Here is a 27,800-nt window from a genome sequence, read left to right as displayed (position 1 = left end):
GATTAGTCACTCGCACACTAACAACGCTTTTGTGGATTTATTGGATGATTGTTTTCTGAACCAACAGCATGTTCAAGAGGCAACCAGGAAGAGTAATACTCTTGATCTGGTTATCAGCAATGATCATTCATTATTATTATTATTAGCCATATGGTGCAAGGAAGCCTCAGGTTTATGCTGCACCAGCCAAAAAAAAAAGATTAATTTACCAGAGGACCCAGAGAGAGAGAGAGAGAGAGAGAGAGAGAGAGAGAGAGAGAGAGAGAGAGAGAGAGAGAGAGAGAGAGAGAGAGAGAGAGGTAGAAGGAAATCACCAAGAAAGAGAAGAATGATGATATCCAGCTCAGGACCCTGGGTGTGCCAAGCCCATACTCATCAGATGTGAGCCCCTGGGGTATTTATTGTATTAAGAATTTGCAGATAAAAGGAACCACTGGGTGGCAGTGACCACAGTGAACTAATGTGGGATTTGCTTAAAGTTATTACTACCATCAGAGATAAAGGGAAGGGTTTTTGCTTCCATAAAGGTGACTATACTGATCTCAGACAATTTTTCAATTCTATACAGTGGGATGAACTGATGATGACATTACAAACAGCAAATTCTAAATGGGAAGCATTCAAGGAATTAATTGTGGAAGCTAGTAGGTTTTTCACACTGATTAAGAAATACTGTTCAAGGTTTAGGCCTAAATTGATGTCAGATTAACTAACAAGACGCAGCAGAGAAGAAAAATGCATAGGATGCATACAAATTAACAAAAGACACAGAAGCCCATGGTAGATATAGGCTAGTCCGTAATCAAGTCACAAAGGAGGTTAGGCAAACAAATGCAGATTATGAGAAATGTTTGGCAAAGGATGCTAAGAAAAACAGCAAGGACTTCAACATATATATAAACTCTAAAAGGAAGGGAATGAATCAGATTGATCCACATGATATTGATGGTTCGACTGTTGGTAATCCTGCTCAGATAGCTGAAAAACTGAATGAGTATTTTTGCAACTGTCACACATGAGGAATTCTGTACGGAAGTAGAGGACAGAAGCTTATTCAACTCTAACAAGGAGATTAATGATTTCGTAGTAACTGAGAGCAAAGTGGAGGAGAAATTGTTGAAGTTAAATATAAGGCATTTTGGGTGGATGGGATCAATCAAGCTATATTAAAGGAGGTGGCAAAGGTAATCAGCAAACACATAGCCATAATTAGGAGCAACCTTGGACTCAGGGGAGGTCCCCATGGACTGGAGATATGCAAATGTATCCCCAATTCGCAAAGGGCGACACGAGTAATTACAGACATGTTAGTTTAACTTCTGTTCCAGGTAAAATAATGGAGTCACTGGTTAAAGAAGCATTGCAGGATCATCTAGACAAGATTGCAGTAATAATTCAGACACAGAATGGGTCAGTTAAAAGAAAGTCATGTCTGACAGATTTGATTGGATATTATGATGTGGTCACAAAGGAACTGGATGCAAAAAATAATTTTGATATTATATACTTGGATTTCAGGAAAGCTTTTGATACTGTTGATCATGGAAAACTACTGTACAAATTGGAGCAGTATGGTATTAAGGGCAAGTTGCTACAATGGATAAAAGGATGGTTGAGTGGGAGAAGACAGAGTGGTAATCAATGGATGCTGCTCCTCGTGGTAATCAATGGATGCTGCAACCTTAGTTTCATCTGCAAACTTGGATATTAAGCCTGATATACCTCTATCAATATCATTGATAGAGGTATATCAGGCTTAATATCCAAGTTTGCAGATGAAACTAAGGTTGGCAGGGTTGCTATTTGTCAATGATAGTAATGGCAGTGTACTACTTCAACAGGATCTATAAAAGTTAGGCAGATGGGCTGAGAAGTGGCAACTGAAGTTTAACATCGAAAATGCAAAGTACCGCATATAGGTAGAAGTAACCCCAGGGAAACGTACCAACTGTGTGGTACTACAATTAGGATAGTAGAAAATGAAAAAGATCTGGCAGTAATTGTGCAATCAGATATGAAGTTTTCTGAGCAGTGCAGACAGGTGCTAGAGCAGGTTATGGGGTGTTCTCAATGATATACAGGAATTTTGCTAGTAGGGAAAAGGTGATTATCCCCTTGTATAAGGCAATGGTCAGGCCATGCCCTGAGTATTGCATACAGGTCTGGAGGCCTCATTTTAGGATGTAGAGTTGCTTGAGAGAGTACAGAGAAGGGCTAAAAGGTTGGTGAGACGAACGAAGGGGGCCTCTTACCAAGAAAGGCTTAACCCATTAGCGCCTGGTGTACTCGTGTGGGAATGCTAATCGAAAATGTTATTTTGAAACTGTCACAATTCCATGAAATATTTCCCTATATTGTTTATGTATAAATATCAGGAAATGCCGTCAGTGCCATGTCTTCAGTACCAATCTTGTAACTGTTGCAAGAGTTTTTATACTGCCTGATTTATTTTTATACTGCTTCACGGAAGTTATCAATTTTTTTTTTTTTTTTAATAGTGTTTTTTAATTGTCTGTTTTTTACAATCAAATTTAAAGACATGATATATGCTGTAAGTGTGAACAAAATTTCAAACATTTTTTCTAGTTATTTTTTTTGTTTATATCATACTGTCCTCAAACAGGGACGTTAGGCATTACTGTATAAGTTTTATTTCGTTTATATTGAATCATAAACTGGGCGATAATAGAAACAAAGATTTTTAATGGCAAAAAGAAATACACCAGACCTGAGGAAGCTGACTATCGAAGACACTGCAAATCAAGAATCTAATGATGAGGTTTTCAAAATTCGCATATTACCTGCAAATTTGGATGAGTTGACAGATTGTGATGAGTTCGATTAAGATGTATTACAGGACCTTAATTCATTTCTAAAAGAGATTCCTGCTTCAATGAAAATTTCATTTGAAAATAACAATGAAGATGTTTTACCCCCGGAAGATGTTCTGGAATATAAAAGTGGTAATGATGCAATGGTATATCTTGATTTCGAAAAAACAAAATGGCTGAAGAGACATCCAGAATATGCACCTTTCAGAACATATGAACTTTGTTTTATTAATTAAATTAAAACTGTGGAAGAGACTCATTTTCAATTGTATCGTCTTGTGCAGTACTATTTATTACATTATTATTTGGGGTGGAAGGCATAATTTTTTTGGAACAACCAAAGCAGCATATTTCAAAGCTCTTGAGTATTAACCAGGCCGCCGTAGCCTAGTGGTCAGGCGCGCAGGTGCATAAGTACATGTGCCTTGAGTGACCGGGGTTCATTCCCGTGACTGCTGAATACGGTGCTGTTTCTTGTATTCTGTGTATCTTGTAAAACTCCTCTGACCGTTTGGTCGTCCCAGAGTATAAACAGAAAATTTATTTATTTTATTATTACGCTGTATATGAAATACTAATATAGTACCATAAAATAGTAAGACACATACATTAAGTAAATGTTAAGGCTGAGGTGGTGGTATTAGCAGTAGTAATGCAAGAAAGCAAGAATATGAGCTTAAGTAGCATCAGCCAAAAAAAAAAGATTTTCACACATCCATTGCTCTCTAAACGTTTGTTCAGTTCCTCCTTGAATTTAAGTTATCACCTTCCACGACAGATGGAACGTTGTTCCAGCAATTAACCACCCATTGGCTAAAGGCAAATTTCTGCACATCTATTCTACAGCTGTCTTTCCTCAATTTGAATTTATGCCCCCTCAGGTTCGTAATCTGAGAAAGCAGAATCCCATCAGAATTCAAGGCCTTATACACATCAATCAGATCACCGCACAGGTGCCTAGTCTCCAGATATTGTAATTTGCAAAATTCAAGCCTTTCTTCATAAGAGCAACCCTTTGTTCCATTCACTAATCTTGTTGCCCTTCTCTGTACACGCTCAAGTAAATCTACATCCTTCCTAAAATGAGGCCTCCAGACCTGTACGCAGTACTCAAGGCGTGGCCTGACCATTGCCTTATACAGAGGGATAATCACCTCCTTTTTCCTGCCAGCAAAATTCCTATATATCATTGAAAAAACCCCATGACCTGCCCTGGCAGCCTGTCTGCATTGCTCAGAAAACTTCATATCTGACTGCACAATTACTCCCAGGTCTTTTCCATTTTCTACCACCTTAAGTGTAGTACCACACAGTTGGTACGTTTCTCTGGGGTTACTTCTACCCATATGCAGTACTTTGCATTTGTCCAGGTTAAACTTCAGTTGCCACTTCTTAGCCCATCTGCCCAAATTATCTAGATCCTGTTGCAGTAGCACACTGCCATTACTGTCATTAACAACCCTGCCAACCTTTCTATCATCTACAAACTTCGACATTAAACCTGATATACCTTCATCAATATCATTGATAAATATACAAAACAACAGTGGACCCAACACCAAAACCCTATGGGACTCCACTAATAACATTAGTCCACAAAGAGCAGCACCCATTGATTACCACCCTCTGTCTTCTCCCACTTAACCATCCTTTTATCCATTGTAGCAACTTACCCTTAATACCATTCTGCTCCAATTTGTACAATAGTCTTCCATGCGCAACAGTGTCAAAAGCTTTCCTGAAATCCAAATATATGATATCAAAATTATTTTTTGCATCCAGATCCTTTGTAACCACATCATAATATCCTATCAAATTTGTCAGACAAGACTTTCCCTTAACAAACCCATGCTGTGTCTGAATTATTGCTGCAGTTTTGTCTAGATGATCCTGCAATGCATCTTTAACCAGTAACTCCATTATTTACCCGGAACAGAAGTTAAACTAACTGGTCTGTAATTACTCATGTCACCCTTCGATCCCCTTTTGTGAATTGGGGATACATTTGCACATCTCCAGTCCGTGGGAACCTCCCCTGAGTCCAATGATGCTCTCATAATTATGGCTAAGGGTTTGCTTAGTTGCTTTGCCGTCTCCTTTAATATAACTGGATAAATCCCATCCACCCCAGGTGCTTTTCTTATGTTTAACTTCAACAATTTCTCCTCCACTTTGCTCTCAGTTGCCCTTCTCTGTACATGCTCAAGCAATGCTACATCCTTCCTAAAATGAGGCCTTCAGACTTTTACGCAGTACTCAAGCCTGACCATTGCCTTATACAAAGGGATTATCACCTCCTTTTCCCTACTAGCAAAATTCCTGTATATCATTGACAATACCCCATGACCTGCTCTGGCAGCCTGTTTGCATTGCTCAGAAAACTTCATATCTGACTGCACACTCACTTCCAGGTCTTTTTCATTTTCTGCCACCCGAAGTGTAGTACCACATAGTTGGTACTTTTCTCTGGGATTACTTCTACCCATATGCAGTACTTTCCATTTGTCAATGTTAAACTTGTTGACACTTCTCAGCCCATCTGCCCAAATTTTCTAGATCCTGTTGCTGTAGCACACTGCCATTACTGTCATTAACAACATTCGTGTTAACTACCAACATTCGTATCATATGCAAACTTCAACGGTAAGGCTGAGACATATACACTGGATATCAACTGGAATTAATGCTGAGCCAGGGCTATAAAAGGCTCTTTATTATTTTATTTAAGACTCCTTACGATTTGGGGGGGGGGGGGTGTAGAAATCAGCATAAACAATACAAAATGTACAATCATAAATGGTGCATGGTAAAACAAATACACTGTACCCCACTGTTTAACTCTACCATTGTTACTATTCTGCTTCCACTATGTGGTATTGTACTCAGGAAATGTTACCAAATGTGATGGACTTGGACTGTGCATGCAAGTTCAATTAAATTTTTAATTAGCAGAGATAAAATTCATATGAATTTAGCATTAGCAGAGGCATATGATGCAAGAAAGCAAGCTTATTCAGCATCAGCCAAAACAAAAAAAAAAAAAAACACACACCCTCCCATTTCACCCCTCCGTTCGCTCGAAATACCTGTCCAGTTGAGCCTTAAATTTGTTTAGGCTATCAACTTCAACAACAAGTGATGGTAGTCGGTTCCACCAACCAACCACCCGCTGGCAAAAGGCAAATTTCCGCACATCTATCCGACATCCGTCCTTCCTCAATTTGAATTTATGCCCTCTGAGCTGATTATTCTGAGCAAGATGAAGAATCCCATTGGCACTGAGAATGCTCAAACCATTCAAAGCCTTATACACCTCTATCAGATCACCTCGCTTGTGCCTAGTCTCCAGACTCTGTAATTTGCAAAACTTAAGCCTTTCTTCGTAAGAGCAACCCTTTGTTCCATTCACTAATCTTGTTGCCCTTCTCTGTACCCATTCCAGCAGCTCTACATCCTTCTTGAAATGAGGCCTCCAGACCTGTATACAGTACTCAAGATGTGGCGTATACCATTGCCTTATACAGGGGAATAATCACCTCCTTATCCCTGCTAGAAAAATTCCTGTATATCATTGACAAGACACCATGAGCTACTCTTGCAGCTCGTCTGCACTGCTCAGAGAACTTCATATCTGCCTGCACAATTACCCCCAGGTCCTTTTCATTCTCCACCACTGTCAGTGTAGTACCGCAGAGTTGATACGTTGCTCTGGGGTTACTGTTTCCCATATGTAGTACTTTACATTTGTCAATGTTAAACTTCATTTGCCACCTCTCAGCCCATCTGTTCAACCTTTCCAGATCCTGTTGCAGCAGCATAGCATCAGTGTCCTTAACACCCCTGCCAACCTTTGTATCATCTGCAAACTTGGACATTAAACTTGATATCCCATCATCAATATCATTCATAAACACCGAAAACAACAATGGACCCAACACTGAACCCTGAGGAACTCCACTAATAACATTTGTCCACGTTGAGCAGTGTCCATTGATTACCACTCTCTGTCTTCTGCCACTCAACCATCCCCTTATCCATAGCAGCAATTTGCCTCCAATGCCACACTGCTCCAATTTGTGCAGCAGTCTTCCATGTGCAACAGTATCAAAAGCCTTTCTAAGATCCAAATATATAATATCAAAGTTATTCCCTGCATCTAGTTCTTTTGTGACTACATCATAGTATCCAATCAAATTGGTCAGGCAAGACGTGCCCTTAACAAAACCATGCTGCGTCTGAGCTATAACTGAATTCTTGTCTAGATGATCCTGCAGTGCTTCTTTAACCAGTGCCTCCATTAATTTACCTGGAACAGAAGTTAAACTAACAGGTCTATAATTACTTGTGTCAGCCTTTGATCCTCCTTTGAATTGGGGTTACATTTGCACATCTCCAGCCCATGGGTACCTCCTCCCCCGAGTCCAAAGAAGCTCTCATAATTATGGCTAGGGGTTTGCTTACTTCCTTTGCTGCGTCCTTCAATATAACTGGATAGATCCCATCCACCCCAGGTGCCTTTTTTTATGTTTATCCTCAACAATCTCTCCTCAACTTTCCTCTCAGTTATTACAAAATCATCCAGCTCACTGCCAATGTTTACTTTACCTACATCATTCTCCTTCCTGAATAACTCCTCATGCGTGAATGTGGATGCAAAATACTCGTTTAGATTGTTAGCCACCTGAGCAGGATCGTCAACTGTTGAACCATCAATATCCAGTGGACCAATCTGATTCATCCCTTTCCTTCTTGAGTTTAAATAGGTAAAGAACTCTTTTCTGTTTTTCTTTGCATCCTTTGCCAAGGATTTTTCGTAGTCTGCCTTTGCCTGCCTAATCACCTTTGTGACTTGGTTACAGACCAACTTATATCTATCATAGGCTTCCATGTCACCCATTAATTTGTATGTATCCCATGCATTTTTCTTCTCTGCCACATGTCTCATTAGTTCATCTGACAACCATTTAGGCCTAAACCTTGAACAATATTTCTTAGTTGGTATGTAAAGCCTGGTAGCCTCCAAGATTAGTTCCTTGAATGCTTCCCATTTTGAGTTTGCTGTTGGTAACATCATCAGTTGGTCCCACTGTATAGAATTTAAATACTGTCTCAGACCATCATAGTCGCCTTTACAAAAACAAAAACCCTTCCCTTTACCTCTGATGGTAGTTACTTCCTTGAGTAAATCCCACTTCAACACACTGTGATCACTGCCACCTAGTGGTTCATTTATCTGCAGATTCTTAATGCATGAAGAATCACTACTAATAATCAGATCAAGAGTATTGCTCCCTCTTGTTGCCTCACGAACATGCTGATGTAGAAAACAATCATCCAATAAATCCACAAAAGCCTTGCTAGTGTGCGAGTGACCAACCCACAAATTCCGGTCAATATCTGGGAAATTAAAATCCCCCATTATAAGACTCTCTGATTTACTGGCCCACTATTTCCCTGTACAATATCTTATTATACTCATCAGAGTCATTAGGCCTATAGGACACTCCTACTCTCAATTTTGATTTCCCTATGCTTATGTCACACCAAACTGACTCGACACTGCCCTGTCCATCGATGTCGACTGGCTTCACTTCCTTGGACTTGATGTGTTTCTTAACTAATAGCATAACCCCTCCTCCCCTCCTGTCCTATCCTATCCTTTCTATACACATTGTATTCCCCAAATTCCAGTTCCGCATTACTTATATCTGTGTGACACCACGTCTCTGATATCCCAACAATATCTGCCTTTGATGTTTTGAGCAATACCTCAAATTCATCAAATTTATTTACCAAACTCCTAGCATTGGTGTACACGCAGTTATACATGCACCTGTTTCTATTCTTGGCTACCCTAACACAACCCATGTGTTTACTTGTACCGCAATGACTCCCAGTAGTCTCTGAAATATCCTGCATCTTGTTTTTCAGGCTTCTGCTCATTTCAATAGAAGCAGTGCAAGAATCACTTCCACCTCTGCCAGTGGCTACTATTAGTCCTTGTATCCCCCCACAACTAGCAGTTTTCCGACCCACCTAACTCTGCCTCGACAGCATCAGCAAAAATTCTTGCACCCTTTCTATTTAAGTGTATCCCATCCCGGTAGAAGCAATCTCTCCTGTTAACAAGTACAGTCCAGGCTGAAAAAAATTCTACCCCTTGAGCCTTGCACAATCCCTCCAGGGCCGAATTGATCGACAAGGCTCTCATCATATACTCCCTCCTATCGTGTCTGGGCAGAATTGCAGACACTTTCAAATTCAACCCTAATTCACGGCTTTTTTTCAACAGTGACCTGTACTTGCTAAGTAATTCCGCCGGTCTCCTACTCTTAATATCATTTGTGCCAACGTGTACAACTATATCACCTTTTGTGCCCTTAAAAGATGATATCCGCTCTACAACGTCATCAACCTTTGCCCCTGGCAGACATACCCTGGTCCTATTCCACCTATCCTTTTTACAAAGCATGGTGCCCGCTTCCCTGACAATAGAGTCACCAACAACTACTAGTTCCTGTGGGACCAGCGCATTCTGCCTATGTTGCATCAACTATGTTCAATTTCAACTATGTTGCATCCTTCTGCTTATAACATCTTATTGAGAGAGAGAGAGAGAGAGAGAGAGAGAGAGAGAGAGAGAGAGAGAGAGAGAGAGAGAGAGAATGAATAAATATAACTAACAAAGTACAAGAAATATATCATCAGAAGAATGTACTTAACCACTTGCAGAGAATTAATAAAAATAAACCTCCAAGATAAATGCTGGTTTACAAACCCGTCGGAAGAATGGAGTATGGGCAACCAAAAATGGGATAAGAACAGGTCTTTTTAGCCTAACCCTAAACTGTTCGTACGTTTTTTTTTTTTTTTTTTGCATTTAAACAGTAACCACGGCGGCTCACATCTGGTGAGTATTGGCTTGGCACACCCAGGGTCCTCAGCTGGATATCATCATCCTTCTCTTTCTTGATATGATTGCTTTCTAGTTTTACTCTCTCTCTCAGGGTAACTCGGGAATTTCTTTTTTTGCTGGTGCAGCATAAGCTTCAGGCTTCCTTGCACCATAAGCTAATAATAATAATAGAAGTACTTCTATCAATGATGAACATCACGTTATAATAAACAAAATTAGAATTTCCTGATTGTCATAAATGTAAAAAAGTGCAGTTGCAGCAGATGAAACTATTAAATTTGCCAAATTTCTTATGGCTACTTGATTCTAATAAAAGCATAAGAACAGCTAGATTCCGAAATTAAAAAATTAATAAACATTCCCATCTCACCGTTTAGATAACAATGATAATAACTAAAATTGAACATTAATCGATCATCGCTATGACATCCATTTAACTCTCTTTACGTGTGGCGGCAATTTTATAGAACAAACGGCGTGCCAAAAAAAAAAAAAAAAAAAAAATTTCATTGGAACAATGTTTCCCTATTTTAAATAAACATTATCCCTACTTTTTCTGTAAGTATTCTATGAGGCAAAAAAAAGACAAGTACCAACCTCAAAATAGTAATTCTTTTGTGAATTGGAACTTGAAACATTAGAACGCTGTTTGCTGCGTGAAAACTTAAGAATGAAATCCTGGAGATGAAAACACTTAATTACAGGGGATGCGATTAAGCGAAACTAGAAGGTCATCTGTGTTCCCGATGACACGACTCTCTATGACTCTGGAAATAAGAAAAATATTATTATAGCCCAAAGGTGCAAGGAAGCCATAGGCTTATGCTGCACTAGAAAAAAAAAAAAAAAAAAAAAATTCCCGAGTTATCCTGAGAGAGAGAGAGAAAGTAATAAGGAATCTTTCTTTCAAAGTGTCTTCTTTGCACATCACCAAGAAAGAGAAGAATGATGATATCCAGCTCAGGACCCTGGGTGTGCCAAGCTCATCCTCATCAGATCTGAGCCCTTGGGGTTTACGCCAGCATGCGGGGATCCTAGTCACAAAGGACGTCCCCAAAAATGTCCTCAACTTTGTGCCACATTCTGAGAGAATAATATTACTTCGAGCGAAGGAACAATCTTAAAATGTCAACATAAATCAACATGATTCCAAATAAGGAAGTTGTGGAAATTGAACCTTTTCATACAGAACTGAAAGAAGTAGTCAAATTAACAAAGAACCAAGATCTGAATGCTCAGATTGGAAAAGGCAGATATGGTGAAACAAAGGACAATTAGGGGGCTTGAAAAGGGGGGCTTGGCTGATACAATTTTGTCAATAGAAGAACTTGATGATTCCGAACACCTGATTTTCACTCCCGAAGAGAAGGTTTTATACATTTATTTATTTATTTTATTTTATTTTTGGCTGATGCTGTATAAGCTGCTTTCTTGCATCATATTCCTCTGCTAATGCAAATGCTAAAGAAGATGCGTATGAGGTAATGAAACAATGTTTAATATAAGAATGTAGCACATCAAAAGGCAGGACGACACAGGAATCAAAGGTCCTTGGAATTGTTTTAAATCTGCTCTGACTGAAATGTGATCGGAAGTTCTAGGTTATTATTACTATTATTATTATTACTATTATTATTATTGTTGTTGCTCTTATATCATTTCTCCCTGATTGGGGGTTCCACTCCGTGACGGGTACTGCTATCAAGTACACAGGGTGGTTGTAATGTCTGGTGTTACTGTCGGTCGAGGAAATCTCTGACTATTCTACAGGTGTTCACGATTGCGACTTTCTGGAGTTCTTTGTAGGTGTTCTCTGGGAGACCTATTGCTGCAAGACTGCTATGTAGATTCTTTGGTACCATACCGGTGGTTGGCACGATGATTGGGGCGGGTCGATAATTCTTGCATATGCCACATCTGCTTGATCTCATGTCTCAGGTTCGTGTACTTCCTAATTTTTTCCTCATGGGTTTTCTGGACATTGTTAGTGTTAGGCACTGCTATGTCAATCACATAGGTAGCCTTTTCCATCTTGACCACAAGGGTTATGTCCGGTCTGTTGTGCGGCATGGTCTTATCTGTTATTATGGCGCGATCCCATTACAACTTGTGGGTTCGGGTCTCTAGTACTGCCTGGGATTCGTACTTGTAGTATGGTACACTTTCTTTGGTAACTGGCATTTCCTCGCTAGCTTCTGATATATTATCCTGGCTATCTGGTCGTGTCTATGAGAGTACTCAGTCAGGGTGATCACCTTGCACCCCGCGGTGAAGAGTTGGATCGTTTCTGAGGCCAGGTGGCATCGTCGACATGTGTCATCTGACATGCCGGGCTCCTTTGCGATGTATTTTCTATAGTTTCTGGTGTTGATTACCTTGTCTTGGATGGCCAGCATGAATCCTTCAGTCTCGGGATAGAGCATCCTGCTTGTGAGCCATGCATTGGAAGCAGTCTTGTTGTGATCTTGATGGAGATCATTGTAGTGTCTGCCATGGAGTGTCTTCTTTGCACATCTTTCTAACTTCGTTTCTTTTACTGTCTGGGCGGGAGGGGTTCCTCGCTTAGGTTGAACGGGGTATACCCCTTATTTATCTTCCTTATGGCCTGGTGGAGTGGTGTTGTGTTGTTCTCCGGGTAATCCTTCAGGTTAACTATCGCTGTTTTCCGTTCTTCTATCAGGTCTATCAGGCCCCTTCCTCCCTCCCTCTTTCAGAGGTGTTGTCATTCTCTCCACTGCTGACTTCGGGAGGTAATTGCGACTCTTGGTCATCATTGTCCTTGTCTTTCGCATGATATCTTCTAGCTCGGCGTTAGTCCAATCTATGACCCCGAATGTGTATGTTATTACTGGAGCTGCAAAGGTGTTTATGACTTTAACTGTGTTCCCTCCGTTCAATTTTGCTTTCAGCATGCTTCTGAGTCTCTGAAGTATAATTTTCGGTCAGGCACTTCTTGATTTCCTTGTGCTCTAACTGCTCAGCCTGCATCATCCCTAGGTATTTGTAGGTCTCTCCTTCTGTCAGAGCTTCGATCTCTTTACCAGTGAGCAGCTGGTAGTTTCGGCCAACTAATTTTCCCTGGTGTAGTGTGTGGGTCTTGCATTTTTCTAGACCAAATTCCATCCTGATGTCCTTGCTGAATTCTTCGGTGATACGGAATAGTTGCTGGAGTTGCTGCTCGGTTGCCGCGTAGAGCTTGATGTTATCTATGTACATCAGGTGGGTGAGGGTGTACATGTTCTTTCTTCCTTCTTTGAGGTTATATCCATACTTGTTGCCGTTGAGCATCGTGGATAGCGGGATGAGTGCTAGACAGAACCATAGTGGACTCAGAGTATCTCCCTGAAAGATTCCTCTTCTAATGGGGATTGGCCTCGTTGTGATGATCTCGACCTTACTGGTGGTACACCATTTCGCCATTGTTGCTCCTAGAAAGTTTGTCACTATCGAATTGACCTTGTAGATCTTTAGAAACCTTCTCTATTAAGCAGCTGTGAGGTACAGAGTCGAAGGCCTTGCGGTAATCGATGTAGTCCGTGTATAGGTTGTGGTGCTTCTTGAAGGTTTTCTCCATAACTGCTGCATCTATGGTTAAATGCTCTTTTCATCCTTTGCTTCTCTGCTTGTATTCTTTCTGCTGTTCGGCCATTATGTTCTGACTATAAGTGGTCTGATATCGTTTTAGTTATGCAGCTGGTCAGGATCTTATACATCGTTGGGTGGCATGTGCTTGGCCTCTATTTCACCAGGTTTCTTATATCTTCATCTTTAGGCTTCAGATATGTGACTCCTTCAGTGCGAAACTTCGGGATTGTCTCCGGGTTGTTTATCATTCGAGTGAACTGCTCTGCTCGGTGCTTGTGTGTGCAGGTGAGCTTCTTGTACCAGCAGTTGTGGATGTTATGAATCCCGGGGTTCGCTAGTTGTGGGTGTTCCTGATCGACTGTTTTGTTATTATTTTTGGTATTACAGTATTATTATTCTTATTGCTTTTATATTATTTCTCCCTGATTGGGGGTTCCACCTCGTGACGGGTATTGCTACCAAGTACACCGGGTGGTTGTTGCTATGTCTGGTGGTACTGTTGGTCGAGGAACTCTCTGACTATCCTACAGGTGTTCAGGATTCCGATTTTCTGGAGTTCCTTCTAGGTGTTCGCTGGGAGATCCATTGCTACTAGGCTGCTATGTAGGGTCTTTGCACCATACCTGAAGTCACACGATGATAGGGATGGTCGTTACTTGTTCCATATGCAACATCTCTTTGATCTCCTGTCTTAGGTTCGTGTGCTTCCTGATTTTTCCCCATGGGTTTTTTGCCAGTGTTGGGTACCGCTATGTCAATCAGATAGGTCGCCTTTTCCTTCTTCTCTACAAGGGTTATATCCGGTCTGTTGTGCGCGATTGTCCTATTCGTTATTATGACGCGGTCCCAGTACATCTTATGTGTTGGGGTATCTAGTACTGCCTGGGCTTCGTACTTGTAGTAAGGTACACTTTCTTTGATCAACTGGTATTTCTTTGCTAGCTTATGATGTATTATCCTGGCTAAATGGTCGTGACTACGAGTGTACTCAGTCTGGGTGATCATCTTGCACCCCGCGGTGATGTGTTGGATCGTGTCTGAAGCCAGGTGGCATCGTCGATATGTATCATCGGACATTCCGGGCTCCTTGGCGATGTATTTTCTATAATTTCTGGTGATGATTACCTGGTCTTGGATGGCGAGCATGAATCCTTCAGTCTCGGGGAAGAGCGTCCCTCTCGTGAGCCATGCATTGGAAGCAATTTTATCTATGTGATCTTTAGCATTAGCATTAGTATTGTCTGCGCGTGTAGCACAGTGGTATCGTCACCGTCCTCCCCACACCGGGTGGAAAAGGCCTGGGTTCGAATCCCGTCGATGACGCGAGGAACTTTAATGGGCTTTTTTCATCCGTGGCTGAGTTAGTTGGTCTCAGACATGAATAGCAAGGTTTTGCTCCCCAGTAACTGGGGTTTTGTCGTCCAGCAAAACAGGCAAATCAACCATAGAACATACGCAATTTACAAACTCAAATACGGGTTAATGTATTTTATTACGGGTAACCCTAAAATAATAATAATTTTTAATTAGCATTTAGCACTAGTAGAGGCATTTGGTGCAAGAAAGCAAGCTTATGCAGCATCAGCCAAAAAAAAAAAAAAAATAAAAATAAAAATAAAAAAAAAAATAAATAAAAAATAATCACTTCCACTTCACCCCTCTGTTCGTTCGAAATACCTGTCCAGCTGAGCCTTAAACTTATTTAGGCTATCAATTTCCACAACAAGGGATGGAAGTCTGTTCCACCAACCAACCACCCGCTGGCTAAAGGCAAATTTCCGCACATCTATCCTACATCTGTCCTTCCTCAATTTGAATTTATGCCCTCTCAGGTGATTATTCTGAGCAAGAGGAAGAATTCCATCAGCATTGAGCATGCTCAAACCATTCAAGGCTTTATACACCTCTATCAGATCACCTCGCTGGTGCCTAGTCTCCAGACACTGTAATTTGCAAAACTTAAGCCTTTCTTCGTAAGAGCATCCCTTTGTTCCATTCACTAATCTTGTTGCCCTTCTCTGTACTCGTTCCAGCAGCTCTACATCCTTCTTGAAATGAGGCCTCCCTGGAGGGCTTCTGTGCCCTTCTTTCTAGCTTCTTTTGTACCTCCTGGTTGGGGGAGACTCCTCGTTTAGGTTGAGTGGGGTATACTGCTTTTCTATTTTCCTTATGGCCTGGTGGAGTGCTACTGTGTGTTTCTGGAAGTTATCCTTCAGGTTAAGTGTCGCTGTCTTCTGTTGCTCAATGAGGTCTATCAGGCCCCTTCCTACTTCTTCCCGGGTATTTTTCAGTCTCTCCAGGGCAGATCTCGGATGGTGGCGGCGGCTCTTTGTCATCATTGTCCTTGTCTTTCTTATGATATCCTCCAACTCGGTGTTAGTCCAATCTTTGACCCCGAAGGAGTATGTTATCACTGGGACTGCATAGCTGTTTATGGCTTTAACTGTGTTCCCCTCCATTCGGCAAATTTCTGAGACTCTAATAGGATTTTTCGGTCATGCAGGGCTTAATTTCCTTGAGCTGTAACTGCTGAGCCCGCATGATCCCCAAGCAGTTGTAGGTTCCTCCTTCTGCCATAGCTTCGATCGGTTTTCCAGTCTGTAGCTGGTAGTGTCGGTTGACTAATTTTCCCTGACGCTATCCGTGGGTCTTGCATTTGTCTAGACCAAATTCCATCCTAATATCATTGCTGAATTCTTCAGTGATCTGGAGTAGTTGCTGGAGCTGTTTCTCGGTTTCCGGGTAGAGCTGGATGTCATCCATGTACATCAGGTGGGTTACCTTAATGGTGGTACTCCATTTAGCCATTGTTGCTCCTAGGAAGTTTGTCACTATCGGATTGACTTTGTAGATCTTCAGCGCCTCTATTATCCAGCTATCAGGCACGGAGTCGAAGGCCTTGCGGTAATCGATGTAGGCTGGGTACACGTTGCGGTACTTCTTGTAGGCTTGCTCCATAACCACGGCATCTATGGTTAATTGCTCCTTGCATCCTTTGCCCAGCCGCTTACATCCTTTCTGCTGTTTGGCCATTATGTTCTGGCTCTCCAAGTGGTGTGATCTCTTCCTGGTTATTCAGCTAGTCAGGATCTTGTACATTGTTGGGAGGCAGATGATTGGCCTATATTTTGCCTGGTTTCTTCTTCTTCTTCTTCTTCTTGTTATTATTATTATTATTATTATTTCTATGGCGCAAGGAAGCCTGAGGTTTCGGCTGCAACAGCCGAGAGAGAGAGAGAGAGAGAGAGGTGTCCAAGATGAGATGTTATTCCGCAAAAGCGCATTCCCGATGCACTATTGATGCTGTCGAATGGGGATATTGCAATTTCTGTTCCACCTCCGCGATAGAGTGACTGGCAGCCTTTATCATCCTTCTTTCAAAGTCGTTTAACTAACGACGGTTATCCATGCTGACATCGAATTACCGTCCAAATGAATGCTGTGATACACGGCATCACATACCTGCCAAGCGAGAAGGATGACAGCGTTGCGTTGCCCAAGAACCAGATATCTCATGAATTCTGTCCTTTCAGTATACGTAAAGTATTAAGTTTAAAATAATTACACATTTAAAATAATATTATTTTTTATGTTATTATTATGTACGCTCGTGGGTAGCATGCGATGTGCCTGTTGATGGACTCGCCCTCCAACCTACACCAGGTAGAAAAGACCTTAATTCTAATCCCTTTGATGAAGCGAGAAATTTTTATAGGCTTTTTTTCATGACGTGGTGAGTTAGTCGGTCTCAAGCGGAGGTAGAATGTTTTTTTTTTCTCTCGGAACCATGGGTTTTTCGTCCAGTAAACATAAAATCGACATCAAAACATGCAACTTACAGACAATATACACGGCAAAAATGGCCTTAGTCACCTAAAACGGGCCTTAATCGCTGGGATGCCTAAAATAACAAAAACAAAAACAAAACAAAAAAAAAGCAAGCTTTATTATTATCTAGATAATTTCAGTTTTCGTTGCACTGTCATCAAGAAATGGGGAAAATGGTGAATACATGCTGCTAAGGGATGTGGCGCTAACACTGTCTGTGTTTGTGTAATAGATGATTGCAAATTACTTGAAGTAGCTTTACGTATTTGTTTCTTGACAGTAACGATATTTTAGTGTAATTATGCTATTAACGATGAGTAGTATGAAATGGTGGATTATGAATTACATTTTAACAGCATTCTGTATTTATTTTACTTTCACTGCCCAATGGAATACAAAAGATTATCTGAAACGGGACCATTCATTAATTAAACCTTACCAAGGTAGATTATTAATGTGCATTTTAATCGATGTATGAAACCTTTTTTACTGTTGTCATCCTGCCAGTATAAATTCAGGATCAAGAATTCAGGGTGGCACAGAAGTAAGAAAACGGATTTGAAATTAAATCACTAAGCACTGTCTTTAGTTGGTGAATATAAGTGGTACAAAATTGCAGAATGATGATTTACATTGGAAGCATACTAATTCCTCTAATCCTCCACGAATTTGTCTCAGTCATTTTTTGTCTTTAACGTATTCGCAGTTTTTGTACTGACTCTGGTGCTGCTCCATTGAGTGCAGAATCGGATAATGGCTTAAGCCAAGTAGGGTGGTGTTTAGGTTTTTTTTTTTTTTTTTTAAAGCACCTATAGCTGTTAAAATAGTATATACAGGGTTATTCAAAATGAAGTCTGGGGTTTGAAACCCCGGACTTCATTTTGAATAACCCTGTATAAGAACAATATATATATATATATTTGTTGTTCACGTATAACTACTTTTGACTCTCAGGATAACTCCGGGAATTTTTTTTTGACTGGTGCAGCATAAGTCTCAGGCTTCCTTGCACCAATAGCTAATAATAATATTATTTGTTGTTGTTCTTTTGAATATTGTAATCTCAGAATTAACCCATGATTTTGCAATGATTCAAAGATGTTGAAGGGCAATATTGGGATTTTCTTGTTTCTTGTCCGAAGTTTTTAAGTGTAACTATGATTGTTTTTAATTGAACACAGCATAAAAGTTTAACATATCTGCAATATTTTAAAAGTTAAAATTTCCAGAGATAGATAACCTTTTGTAATGCCACTACTGATTTCTTTTTTTTTTTTTTTTAATTTTTTTTTATGAAAACCTGGAACATGAGAGGTATTAGAACCTATAATAATTAGTACCGTGCATCAGTTGGAGGTTGAGAAGATGAAAGAAAATATTTGTTGACATTAGACTTGAACTTCTGTAGACTGCAATTTTCAGGAAATACGTATGAAGGAAGGTTGTTCCAGAAAACGGCAGTTGAATGAATAAACAAGGAAGATGAAAAGTTGGTTCTGTGAGTTTGAAGTAGGAGAGTAAATGATGGCTGGTAGTGGCACATGTTTGGACTGTTTTGAAAGAGAGCAGGGATTATAGAAGCCAATTCAGAAGAACAGTGTCCATGGAAGTATCTTTAGCAGAAACAGTACATCTGTGAGACTAAAAAGATTAATGGAGTAGCTTACTCAACCTTCAAGACCAATAGATTCGTTTGGGGATTGAATTTTAACCATAAAGTATACTTGCTCAAAGAGTTCTTCTTTTGTTGAGCAGTTTTTTTAGTTTTGATTAATATTATCCACAGCCAATGACACACTCAACAGTTGCAGTGATGGAGGCAATGAATTAATTTTTGCACCCATTTCCATTATTTTTCAGCAGACATTTGATCTCAAAATGTAGTTTATAGCCACCCTGTTATAGCTGTGTGCAGAGGCAACTCTCTCATTATTGCCATTACTACATCCCTGTTTAGAGCAAAAAAAAAAAAAAAAACGACAAAAAAAAAAAAAGCCTATTCATTTAGTGGGACAAAGTAGTTTTTTCTGTGGCTCAGAAATTGCAGCTGCACTGTAAGAACTCAAACACAGACAGTACTCACACTTAACACAATTTGTTCCTGAAAATTGCATCTGAAGTCGAAGCACATTTCCCATGAGAGCAAAGTTAAAAATTTGGGTTGACTTCTCGTCCTGGTGTCTAGATAATTTATTTTTATAAAATGGCATGTAATATTGTACTTAGAAAAAAGTAAATATAATTTATTAAAGACTGGCCAAATCCTTTCATTCTGATAGGAACTCTAAAATTACTTGGAATACAGCATTGAAAAGTAAAAATTTAAAAATATTACTCAAGAATTGAAATAATTATCATTCCAAAGTAGGATCTCAGATGTACCTGTGGGGCTGATGAGGAATGGACTTATGTCCTTTATGACTGGCCCATTTACCATCCCCACAGATGTAGCCTTATGGCCAAAATTGGACCCATAAATTGCATAGATGAGCAACTGGTGATCTCTGATGATATGCATTACATGGCCTTCTCCGAATTTGCTCAAAAAGCTTTTGAGACTAGGAGAAGAAACCATACTATAATCCAGACTGTGGCACACACCCCTAATTAGACAGACTACTGACAGTGGCAAACCCAAATGTGATTGACCTGTTAGAATGCTCATCTTAGAAATTATGTTGTATGTTTGACCTCACTGCATAACTTCATGTGAATATTTTCTTAAATATATGTTATGTTTTTATAACTAATTCAGGGGTTATATTAACCATATAAATGTTATGGATTCATAGTGCTTAGTTCAAGTGTGCTTATTTTTGAGAGCATGATTTTTATGTATTGTGTGAATATTAATTGTTTGTATGATTTTGTATGCCATGATTGGAGCTCTCTGTCACGTCTGCATTGCCAGATGTGATGCAGAGCTCTAGTCTTGTTTCTATATCTTGGTGTATGTATGAATAGTGAGTGGAAATTGTGAGTGCAGTGTGCTTGTTGGCAGCTCTCCGTTGCTTTAAGGAAATTCCAACTTGTGTAGATTTCCACGGAAATCTATGCAAGTTGGAATTTCCTTAAAGGCTTCTGCAGCAATCGCAACTATGCACACTGAATTTGATTGAAGCAAAAAAGAAATGTTTGACGAACATAAAAATGAAATTATTTATTCAATTTTTTTATCTCATATGCAGGAAAAATTTAAAAGTGCACAAAATTACAAAAGTGTGCAATTACAAAAAATTTTACTAATGTTTTGGAAGCTAGCACGATGCTTGAACCTATTAAACCCCCCCGTTGCTTGCCACAAACATGGCTTGGGGTTCGTGCACTTAACCTTAATATCTTCATAAATACTTCTTACGTAAGTTGGAGAGCGGCTGTAGTTCATTTTTATGATTTTTTGGCTGGTATAGCAAAAGCCTGGGATTTCCTTGCATAATGACTAATAACTGAGAAAGATAATTTTTATCACTAACTTACATTGATAAAAATAAATACTAGAATATTTGAAATTAATAATTTTAGCAATATTGAAGCGAAATGGAATTAACTTCTCTTAGAAGTTGAGAAAAAATACATAAGTCGCCTTCTACTTAATTATTAAGTAGAGGATGACTTCACTAAATAATTAAGTATCAATTCATCCTTAATTCTCCGTATTTCCTATAGTTTAATATAGTAGTCACTTTGGACATACCATGTCCAAATGTGGAGTGCTTGAAAAAGTACATTGAGCCTGAAAGAGGGTTAGCATTAGCATTAATAAAGGCATATGATGCAAGAAAGCAAGCTTATACAACATCAGCCAAAAAAAAAAAAAAAAACCCCTTCTCATTTCACTCATCCACTTGCTCGAGATATTTGTTTAGTTTTGCCTTGAATCTGTTTAAGCTATCAACTTCTACAATGGCAAATGGAAGTTTGTTCCAGCAATCAACCACCCGCTGGCTAAAGGCAAACTCCTGCACATCTATCCTACAACTGTCTTTCCTCAATTTGAATTTATGCCCTTTCAGGCGATTATTCTGGGCAAGAGGAAGAATCCCATCAGCATTGAGCATGCTCAAACCATTCAAAGCCTTATACACCTCAATCAAATTACATTGCAGGTGCCTAGTCTCCAGACACTATAATTTGCAAAACCTAAGCCTTTCTTCATAAGAGCAACCCTTTGTTCCATTCACTAATCTTGTTGCCCTTCTCCGTACTCATTCCAGCAGCTCTACATACTTCTTAAAATGCAGCCTCCTGACCTGTATACAGTACTCAAGGTGTGGCCTGACCGTTGCCTTATAGAAGAGAATATTTGCTTGTATGACAAGCACGTCTTGGGACCTATACCAATTTACTGATCATCCGCACAGCTCCTCTCATGGATTTCCAGGCAAGTAAAAAAAAGGAGAAACATCAAAGGAAAAAGACCTATTTTAAAGACCTGATTCGAGAAAAGGGTTATTCTTATTCCTGCTAGAAAAATTCCTGTATATCATTGACAAGACATAAAAAACATGCAACTTATCCACTTGGTGAGATGCAAAAGAGTGCCCAAATGGATTAAGACTGAATATGTGGACCACAGAACTTTGTGTTAAGCATCTTGAAGGGGATGACTGGAGGTCTATAAGGCTCTAAAGATGGGGAAGTAAATTGAATTAACTTTGGATGTTGATGATCCTTAAGTCTCTAAGTTGGATAGCAACAAGAAATAAGTAGAGCCCATCTTTACATTTTTCAATGTATATTTTTGTACTGTAAGTTAATTTTAATTCTTTGCCAAGTTTTTAAAAATTGAGTCAACGTGCATCCTATTAAAACAGAAAAGTTTGACTACGTTTAAAAAACACTGCTACTCTGCATTATTTGTCTGTATGAAAAGCACATCCTGGGACCTATACCGATTTACTGATTACCTGCACAGCTCATCGATTTCCAGGGAATTAAAACAAAGGAGAAACATCAAAGGAAAAAGACCTTTTAAAGACATGAATAGAGAAAAAGGTTATTCTTTCTTTTGAATTAAAACTTCAGCTCATCAGTAAACATGAAAAAGATGTTCAAGTTTCAGCTTGACGAGTATCTACTTGACTAACAACAAATAAGGTCATACTGCTCTCGCTGAAAAACTGATGTTTTAAAATTTACACTAGAAGGTTTCATTTGCAGAAAGTTAAACTAAGGAAAAAGAACTTCAGTGTATTCCTTTTTTCAAAAAATTTTAGGTTCATATTTAATTGTATGACAAATCTCTTCAACTTGTGGTATAATTTTAAAAATAGAAATACAATATGTATGTGAATAATTTTGTTTTTGCCAGTTATGAGTTTTTTATGAATTTTTCTTTCATTTTCAATTAACTGGATAAATTTATTTCTCAAACCACCCCAGATGATCATGAATTTACTGTATATCTTTGGCCCCAATCCTTTGTTATATTTTCTCAGTATCTTGTTAGGATTCTCTTTTAACCTTGGCTTGGTACTCAAAACCTCCTTTCACTTTCAGGTTTTGAATGCAGTCAGTTGCTTTCCAAGTTGATGAGTTTTAAAAATTTTTGGATGTGTTTTGGTTTATATTTTTTAAAGTTGTCTAAACTTTTATATTATATTCTTGACTTTTTGTTGATAATGGTTCATTGTGTATTAAGAATTTTCAAGTAAAGGAACCTTTCAGTGGCAGTGATCAAATCATATCGATGTTGGAACTGCCATCAGGGATAGAAAAGAGAAGGGCTTTTTCAAAGATGATTATAATGGGCTCAGAAATATTTTAAACTCTTTTCAGTGGTATGAATTGATAGAAAATGTAAATGCCAAATGGAAAGTGTTCAGAAGAATAGTAATCATAGAAACCACTAAGATTTTATACCACTTAAGAGATATTGTTCAAGATTTAGACCAAAATGGATGCGAGATGAATTGATGATCTTAGTAGCAGAGAAGAAGAATGATGGGATAATTATAAATTGTCAGAGAATACAGGGTCACATTAAGTACAAACTAGTGTCTAATCAAGTTACTCAGGGACTTAGGAGACCCAAGGCAGATTATGAGAAGTCTTTGGCTGAAAATGCAATGAAAAGCATCAAGTAATTCTTTGTATATGTTAACCGTTGAAAGTAAGGGGAGGTAATTAATCACATTAGATATAAATGGTATAATTGCTGATGATCCTCTATGGATTGCTAATAAACAGAAAAAATATTTTGCATCTATATTCACACATGAGGTTTGTTAGAGATGGAGTTAACAGAAGTCTGTCTAATACTGATTGGGAGCTCAATGATTTTATAACCAAGCAAGACAGAAGAGAAATTTCTGCAGCTTAAAGTGAAGAAAGCACTTGGAGATGATGGAATCTATCCAGTTATATTAAAAGAAGCCACAAAAGTGACAGTTCAAACTTTAGCCATTGTGACAACATCCTAGGGGTTTGTATCAACGAAGATCGGACCAAGAATTAGATGAAACCTACAGGGCGAGTGCAAAAGACATATATGAATACCTAAAGGAAACAGTGAAGAAAATTGCTGGAGAGGCAATAGGAAAATCTCAAAAGATGAAACAAAATGATTGGCTGAACATGGAAATTAAGGAATTAATGAAGGAAAAAAAGGAAGCATACCAAAGATGGCTGAGCTCAAAAAGTGAAGTTCACAGAAAAATATATAAAGAAAAAAATAAGGAAGTGAAAACAGAAGTAATCAAGGCAAAGAAAGAGTCCTGGGATAGAGCATGTGCTGAGGTGAATAGCCAACTGGGATGTACAAGATCTGCAGAGGCGTGGAGAGTATTGAAGGGTTTAAGGAAACCTCATATGCAAAATGCTGGACTGGAAATAATATATCTGGAGGAATGGGTCAGTTATTATGAATAGCTATTGAATGAAGGAAGAGAGGAACTTAGAGAAACTGAAACAGAGACCGAGTCATGAAAATAGGATTGAACATCCAAATTAAGGAAGTGGAACTGGAAATATAAATGGCAAAAAATGGAAAAGCATCAGGTCTAGGTGGAATTAACATGGAGCTGCTTAAATATGGAGGTCCGAAAGTTATAAATCTAACTCGACTGTTCAACAAATTATGTGATGGCAACGAAATACCATATGAGATGATAATCGGATATCCCCAGGGGCTCACATCTGGTGGGTATTATGGGCTTGGTACACCCAGGGTTCTGAGCTGGATATCATCATTCTTCTCTTTCTTGGTGATTCCCTTCTATTTCTCTCTCTCTCTCTCTCTCTCTCTCTCTCAGGAGTAACTCAGAATTTTTATTTATTTATTTTTTTGGCTGGTGCAGCGAAAGCCTCAGTCTTCCTTGCACCATATGGCTAATTATAATAATAAAAATGTTACATAAATTTTTAAGAAAGGTGACAGAAGAAGATGCTCAAACTGTAGAGGAATTTGCGTTATGAGCTCAGTTGCTAAACTATTTGGAAAAGTGATAAAATCAAAACTGAAACAAGAGATAATTTCTGAGTAACAGTGTGGCTTTTCAACTGGATGCTCATGTATAGATTCACTGTTAAGCAAATTCTGGAAAAATTTCAGGCTGCAAACCAAGATGTAGGTATGCTGTTCATAGACTTAGAGAAAGCATATGACAACAATGTGCCAAGAAATCTTCTGTGGAAGGCTATGGAAAAAAATGTCAATAAGCCAGCCATTAATTGATATAATTAGAAGAATCTACAAAAACAATACATGCTGTATTAAAATTGGTTCAGAATTATCAAGAAAATTTTTAAGACTCAAAAGGACTACTTCAAGGATGCTGTTTGTCACCTACTTTAAGCTATACCTGGATGTTGTTCTAAGACTACTCACTGAAGTGCAGTTCAATGGGTATTCATTCCTCTTAATCAAAATAAGTACCTTTACAATTTACTGTTCGCAGATTACCAAGTTGTGGTAGCACAGGATGATGATGATGCAAATTACATGGGCAGAAAGTTACTAGAAGAATATAAAACACGGGGACTGATAGTAAATTTTAATAACACAGAGTACATTTTTTTTTTTTTTTTTTATAACCCCAAACATGAAAGGTATCAAAACCTATAGTACTTAGTACCATGCATGGGTTGAAGGAGAAGTATGGGGGGAGGGGGATGCCGGAAACTTTGCTCTAGAGAATAAACATGGGTTTCACCACTTCAAGCCTCCAATAAGCAAAGTGGTGGTATTTCACCGGTTGATGAAAGTCATCTACCACCTTAAATGAATCGAAGTGAGGATGTAATAGTAGTAGTGGCATGTGATGCAAGAAAGCAAATGTATGAGCTTATGCAGCATCAGCCAAAAAAAAAAAAAAAAAATCACACCGTTCCCTCCAAATGCCTGTCCAGTTCCTCCTTAAATTTATTCAAGCTATCAACTTCCACAACGACAGATGGAAGTTTGTTCCAGCAATTAACCACCCGCTGGCTAAAGGCAAATTTCCGCACATCTATTCTACATCTGTCTTTTCCTAATTTGAATTTATGCCCCCTTAGGTTCGTAATCTGAACAAGTGGAAGGATCCCATCAGAATTCAGCGTGCTCAATCCATTTAAGGCCTTATATACCTCAATCAGATCACCGCGCAGGTGCCTAGTCTCCAGCCACTGCAATTTGCAGAACTTAAGCCTCTCTTGGTAAGAGGATCCCTTCATTCCCCTCACCAATCTTGTTGCCCTTCTCTGTACCCGCTCAAGTAAATCTACATCCTTTCTAAAATGAGGTCTCCAGACCTGTACGCAGTACTCAAGGCGTGGCCTGACCATTGCCTTATACAGAAGGATAATCACCTCCTTTTCCCTGCTAGCAAAATTCCTATATATAATTGACAAAACCCCATGACCTGCCCTGGCAGCCTGTCTGCATTGCTCAGAGAACTTCATATCTGACTGCACAATTACTCCCAGGTCTTTTTCATTTTCTACCACCTTAAGTGTAGTACCACAGAGTTGGTACGTTTCTCTGGGGTTATTTCTACCCATATGCAGTACTTTGCATTTGTCAAGGTTAAACTTCAGTTGCCACTTCTTAGCCCATCTGCCCAAATTATCTAGATCCTGTTGCAGTAGCAGACTGCCATTACTGTCATTAACAACCCTGCAAACCTTTGTATCATCTGCAAACTTCGACATTAAGCCTGATATACCTTCATCAATATCATTGATAAATATACAAAACAACAGTGGACCTAACACCGAACCCTGTGGGACTCCACTAATAACATTAGTCCAAGAAGAGCAGCACCCATTGATTACCACCCTCTGTCTTCTCGCACTTAACCATCCTTTTATCCATTGTAGCAACTTACCCTTAATACCATTCTCCTCCAATTTGTACAATATTCTTCCATGAGCAACAGTGTCAAAAGCTTTCCTGAAATCCAAATATATGATATCAAAATTGTTTTTTGCATCCAGTTCCTTGTAACCACATCATAATATCCTATCAAATTTGTCAGACAAGACTTTCCCTTAACAAACCCATGCTGTGTCTGAATTATTGCTGCAGTCTTGTCTAGATGATCCTGCAATACATCTTTAACCAGCGACTCCATTATTTTACCCGGAACAGAAGTTAAACTAACTGGTCTGTAATTACTCGTGTCACCCTTCGATCCCCCTTTGTGAATTGGGGATACATTTGCATATCTCCAGTCCGTGGGAACCTCCCCTGAGTCCAAGGATGCTCTCATAATTATGGCTAAGGGTTTGCTTAGTTGCCTTGCCGCCTTCTTTAATATAACTGGATAGATCCCATCCACCCCAGGTGCTTTTCTTACGTTTAACTTCAACAATTTCTCTTCCACTTTGCTCTCAGTTATTACAAGATCATTAAGCACCCTTCTACAATTTGATAACCTTCTGCCATTTTCAAACCTTAATAATTCCTCATGTGTGAATGTAGATGCAAAATACTCATTCAGTTTGTTTGCTATCTGAGCAGGATCATCAACAGTCGAACCATCGATGTCAAGTGGACCAATCAGATTCATCCCCTTCCTTTTAGAGTTTATATAAGTAAAGAAATCCTTGCTGTTTTTCTTAGCATCTTTTGCCAAAGATTTCTCGTAATCTGCCTTCGCCTGCCGAACCTCCTTTGTGACCTGATTACAGATTAACTTATATCTGCCATAGGCTTCTGAGTCGCTTGATAATTTATATGCATCCCATGCATTTTTCTTCTCTGTTACGAGTCTCATTAGTTCATTGACAACCCTTTAGGCCTAAATCTTGAACAATATTTCTTAATAGGTATGAACCTTTTAGTAGCTTCCACGATTAATTCCTTGAATGCTTCCCACTTAGAATTTACTGTTGGTAACATCGTCAGTTGATCCCAATGTACAGAATTTAAAAACTGTCAAAGACCACTGTACTCGCCTTTACGGAAGCAAAAACCCTTTCCTTTACCCCTGATGGTAATTAAATCTTTAAGTAAATCCCATGTCAGTACACTGTGATCGCTGCCAGCTAGTGGTTCTTTTATCTGCAAATTCCTAATACATGAATGATCACTGCTGATAACCAGATCAAGAGTATTACTTTCTCTGGTTGCCTCTCGAACATGCTGCTGCAGAAAACAATCATCCAATAAATCCACAAAAGTCTGACTATTGTGTGAGTGCCCAACCCACAAGTTC

At 39.2% G+C, this 27,800-nt stretch overlaps 2 protein-coding genes across 4 annotated transcripts in view; one reads left to right on the top strand and one right to left on the bottom strand.

The window, feature by feature from the left end:
• LOC150078391 (transmembrane protein 230) overlaps nucleotides 1-10,423 on the bottom strand; it is a 150,941-nt gene extending 140,518 nt beyond the window's left edge. For 2 of the 3 annotated variants that reach the window (XM_090384849.1, XM_090384847.1), the window contains exon 1: nucleotides 10,118-10,230. The gene's annotated coding sequence lies outside the window, so the exon portion shown is untranslated. Of the gene's footprint in view, nucleotides 1-10,117; nucleotides 10,231-10,344 lie in introns of those variants that run through there. The other variant, XM_090384848.1, reaches the window with a different exon arrangement.
• Nucleotides 10,424-17,341: 6,918 nt separating this feature from the next.
• LOC150078390 (vesicular integral-membrane protein VIP36-like) overlaps nucleotides 17,342-27,800 on the top strand; it is a 163,907-nt gene continuing 153,448 nt past the window's right edge. The window contains exon 1 of the mRNA XM_090384345.1: nucleotides 17,342-17,603. Within this exon, the coding sequence (XP_090240471.1) occupies nucleotides 17,462-17,603 (142 nt within the window). The 5' untranslated portion in view covers nucleotides 17,342-17,461. The remainder of the gene's footprint in view (nucleotides 17,604-27,800) is intronic.

Source organism: Mastigoproctus giganteus, chromosome 11, assembly GCF_048544385.1.
Source record: "Mastigoproctus giganteus isolate SK-2022 chromosome 11, ASM4854438v1, whole genome shotgun sequence".
NCBI lineage: Eukaryota > Metazoa > Arthropoda > Arachnida > Uropygi > Thelyphonidae > Mastigoproctus > Mastigoproctus giganteus.
Note: the sequence above shows the minus strand (reverse complement) of the source record. Positions and strands in the feature narration are given on the sequence as shown.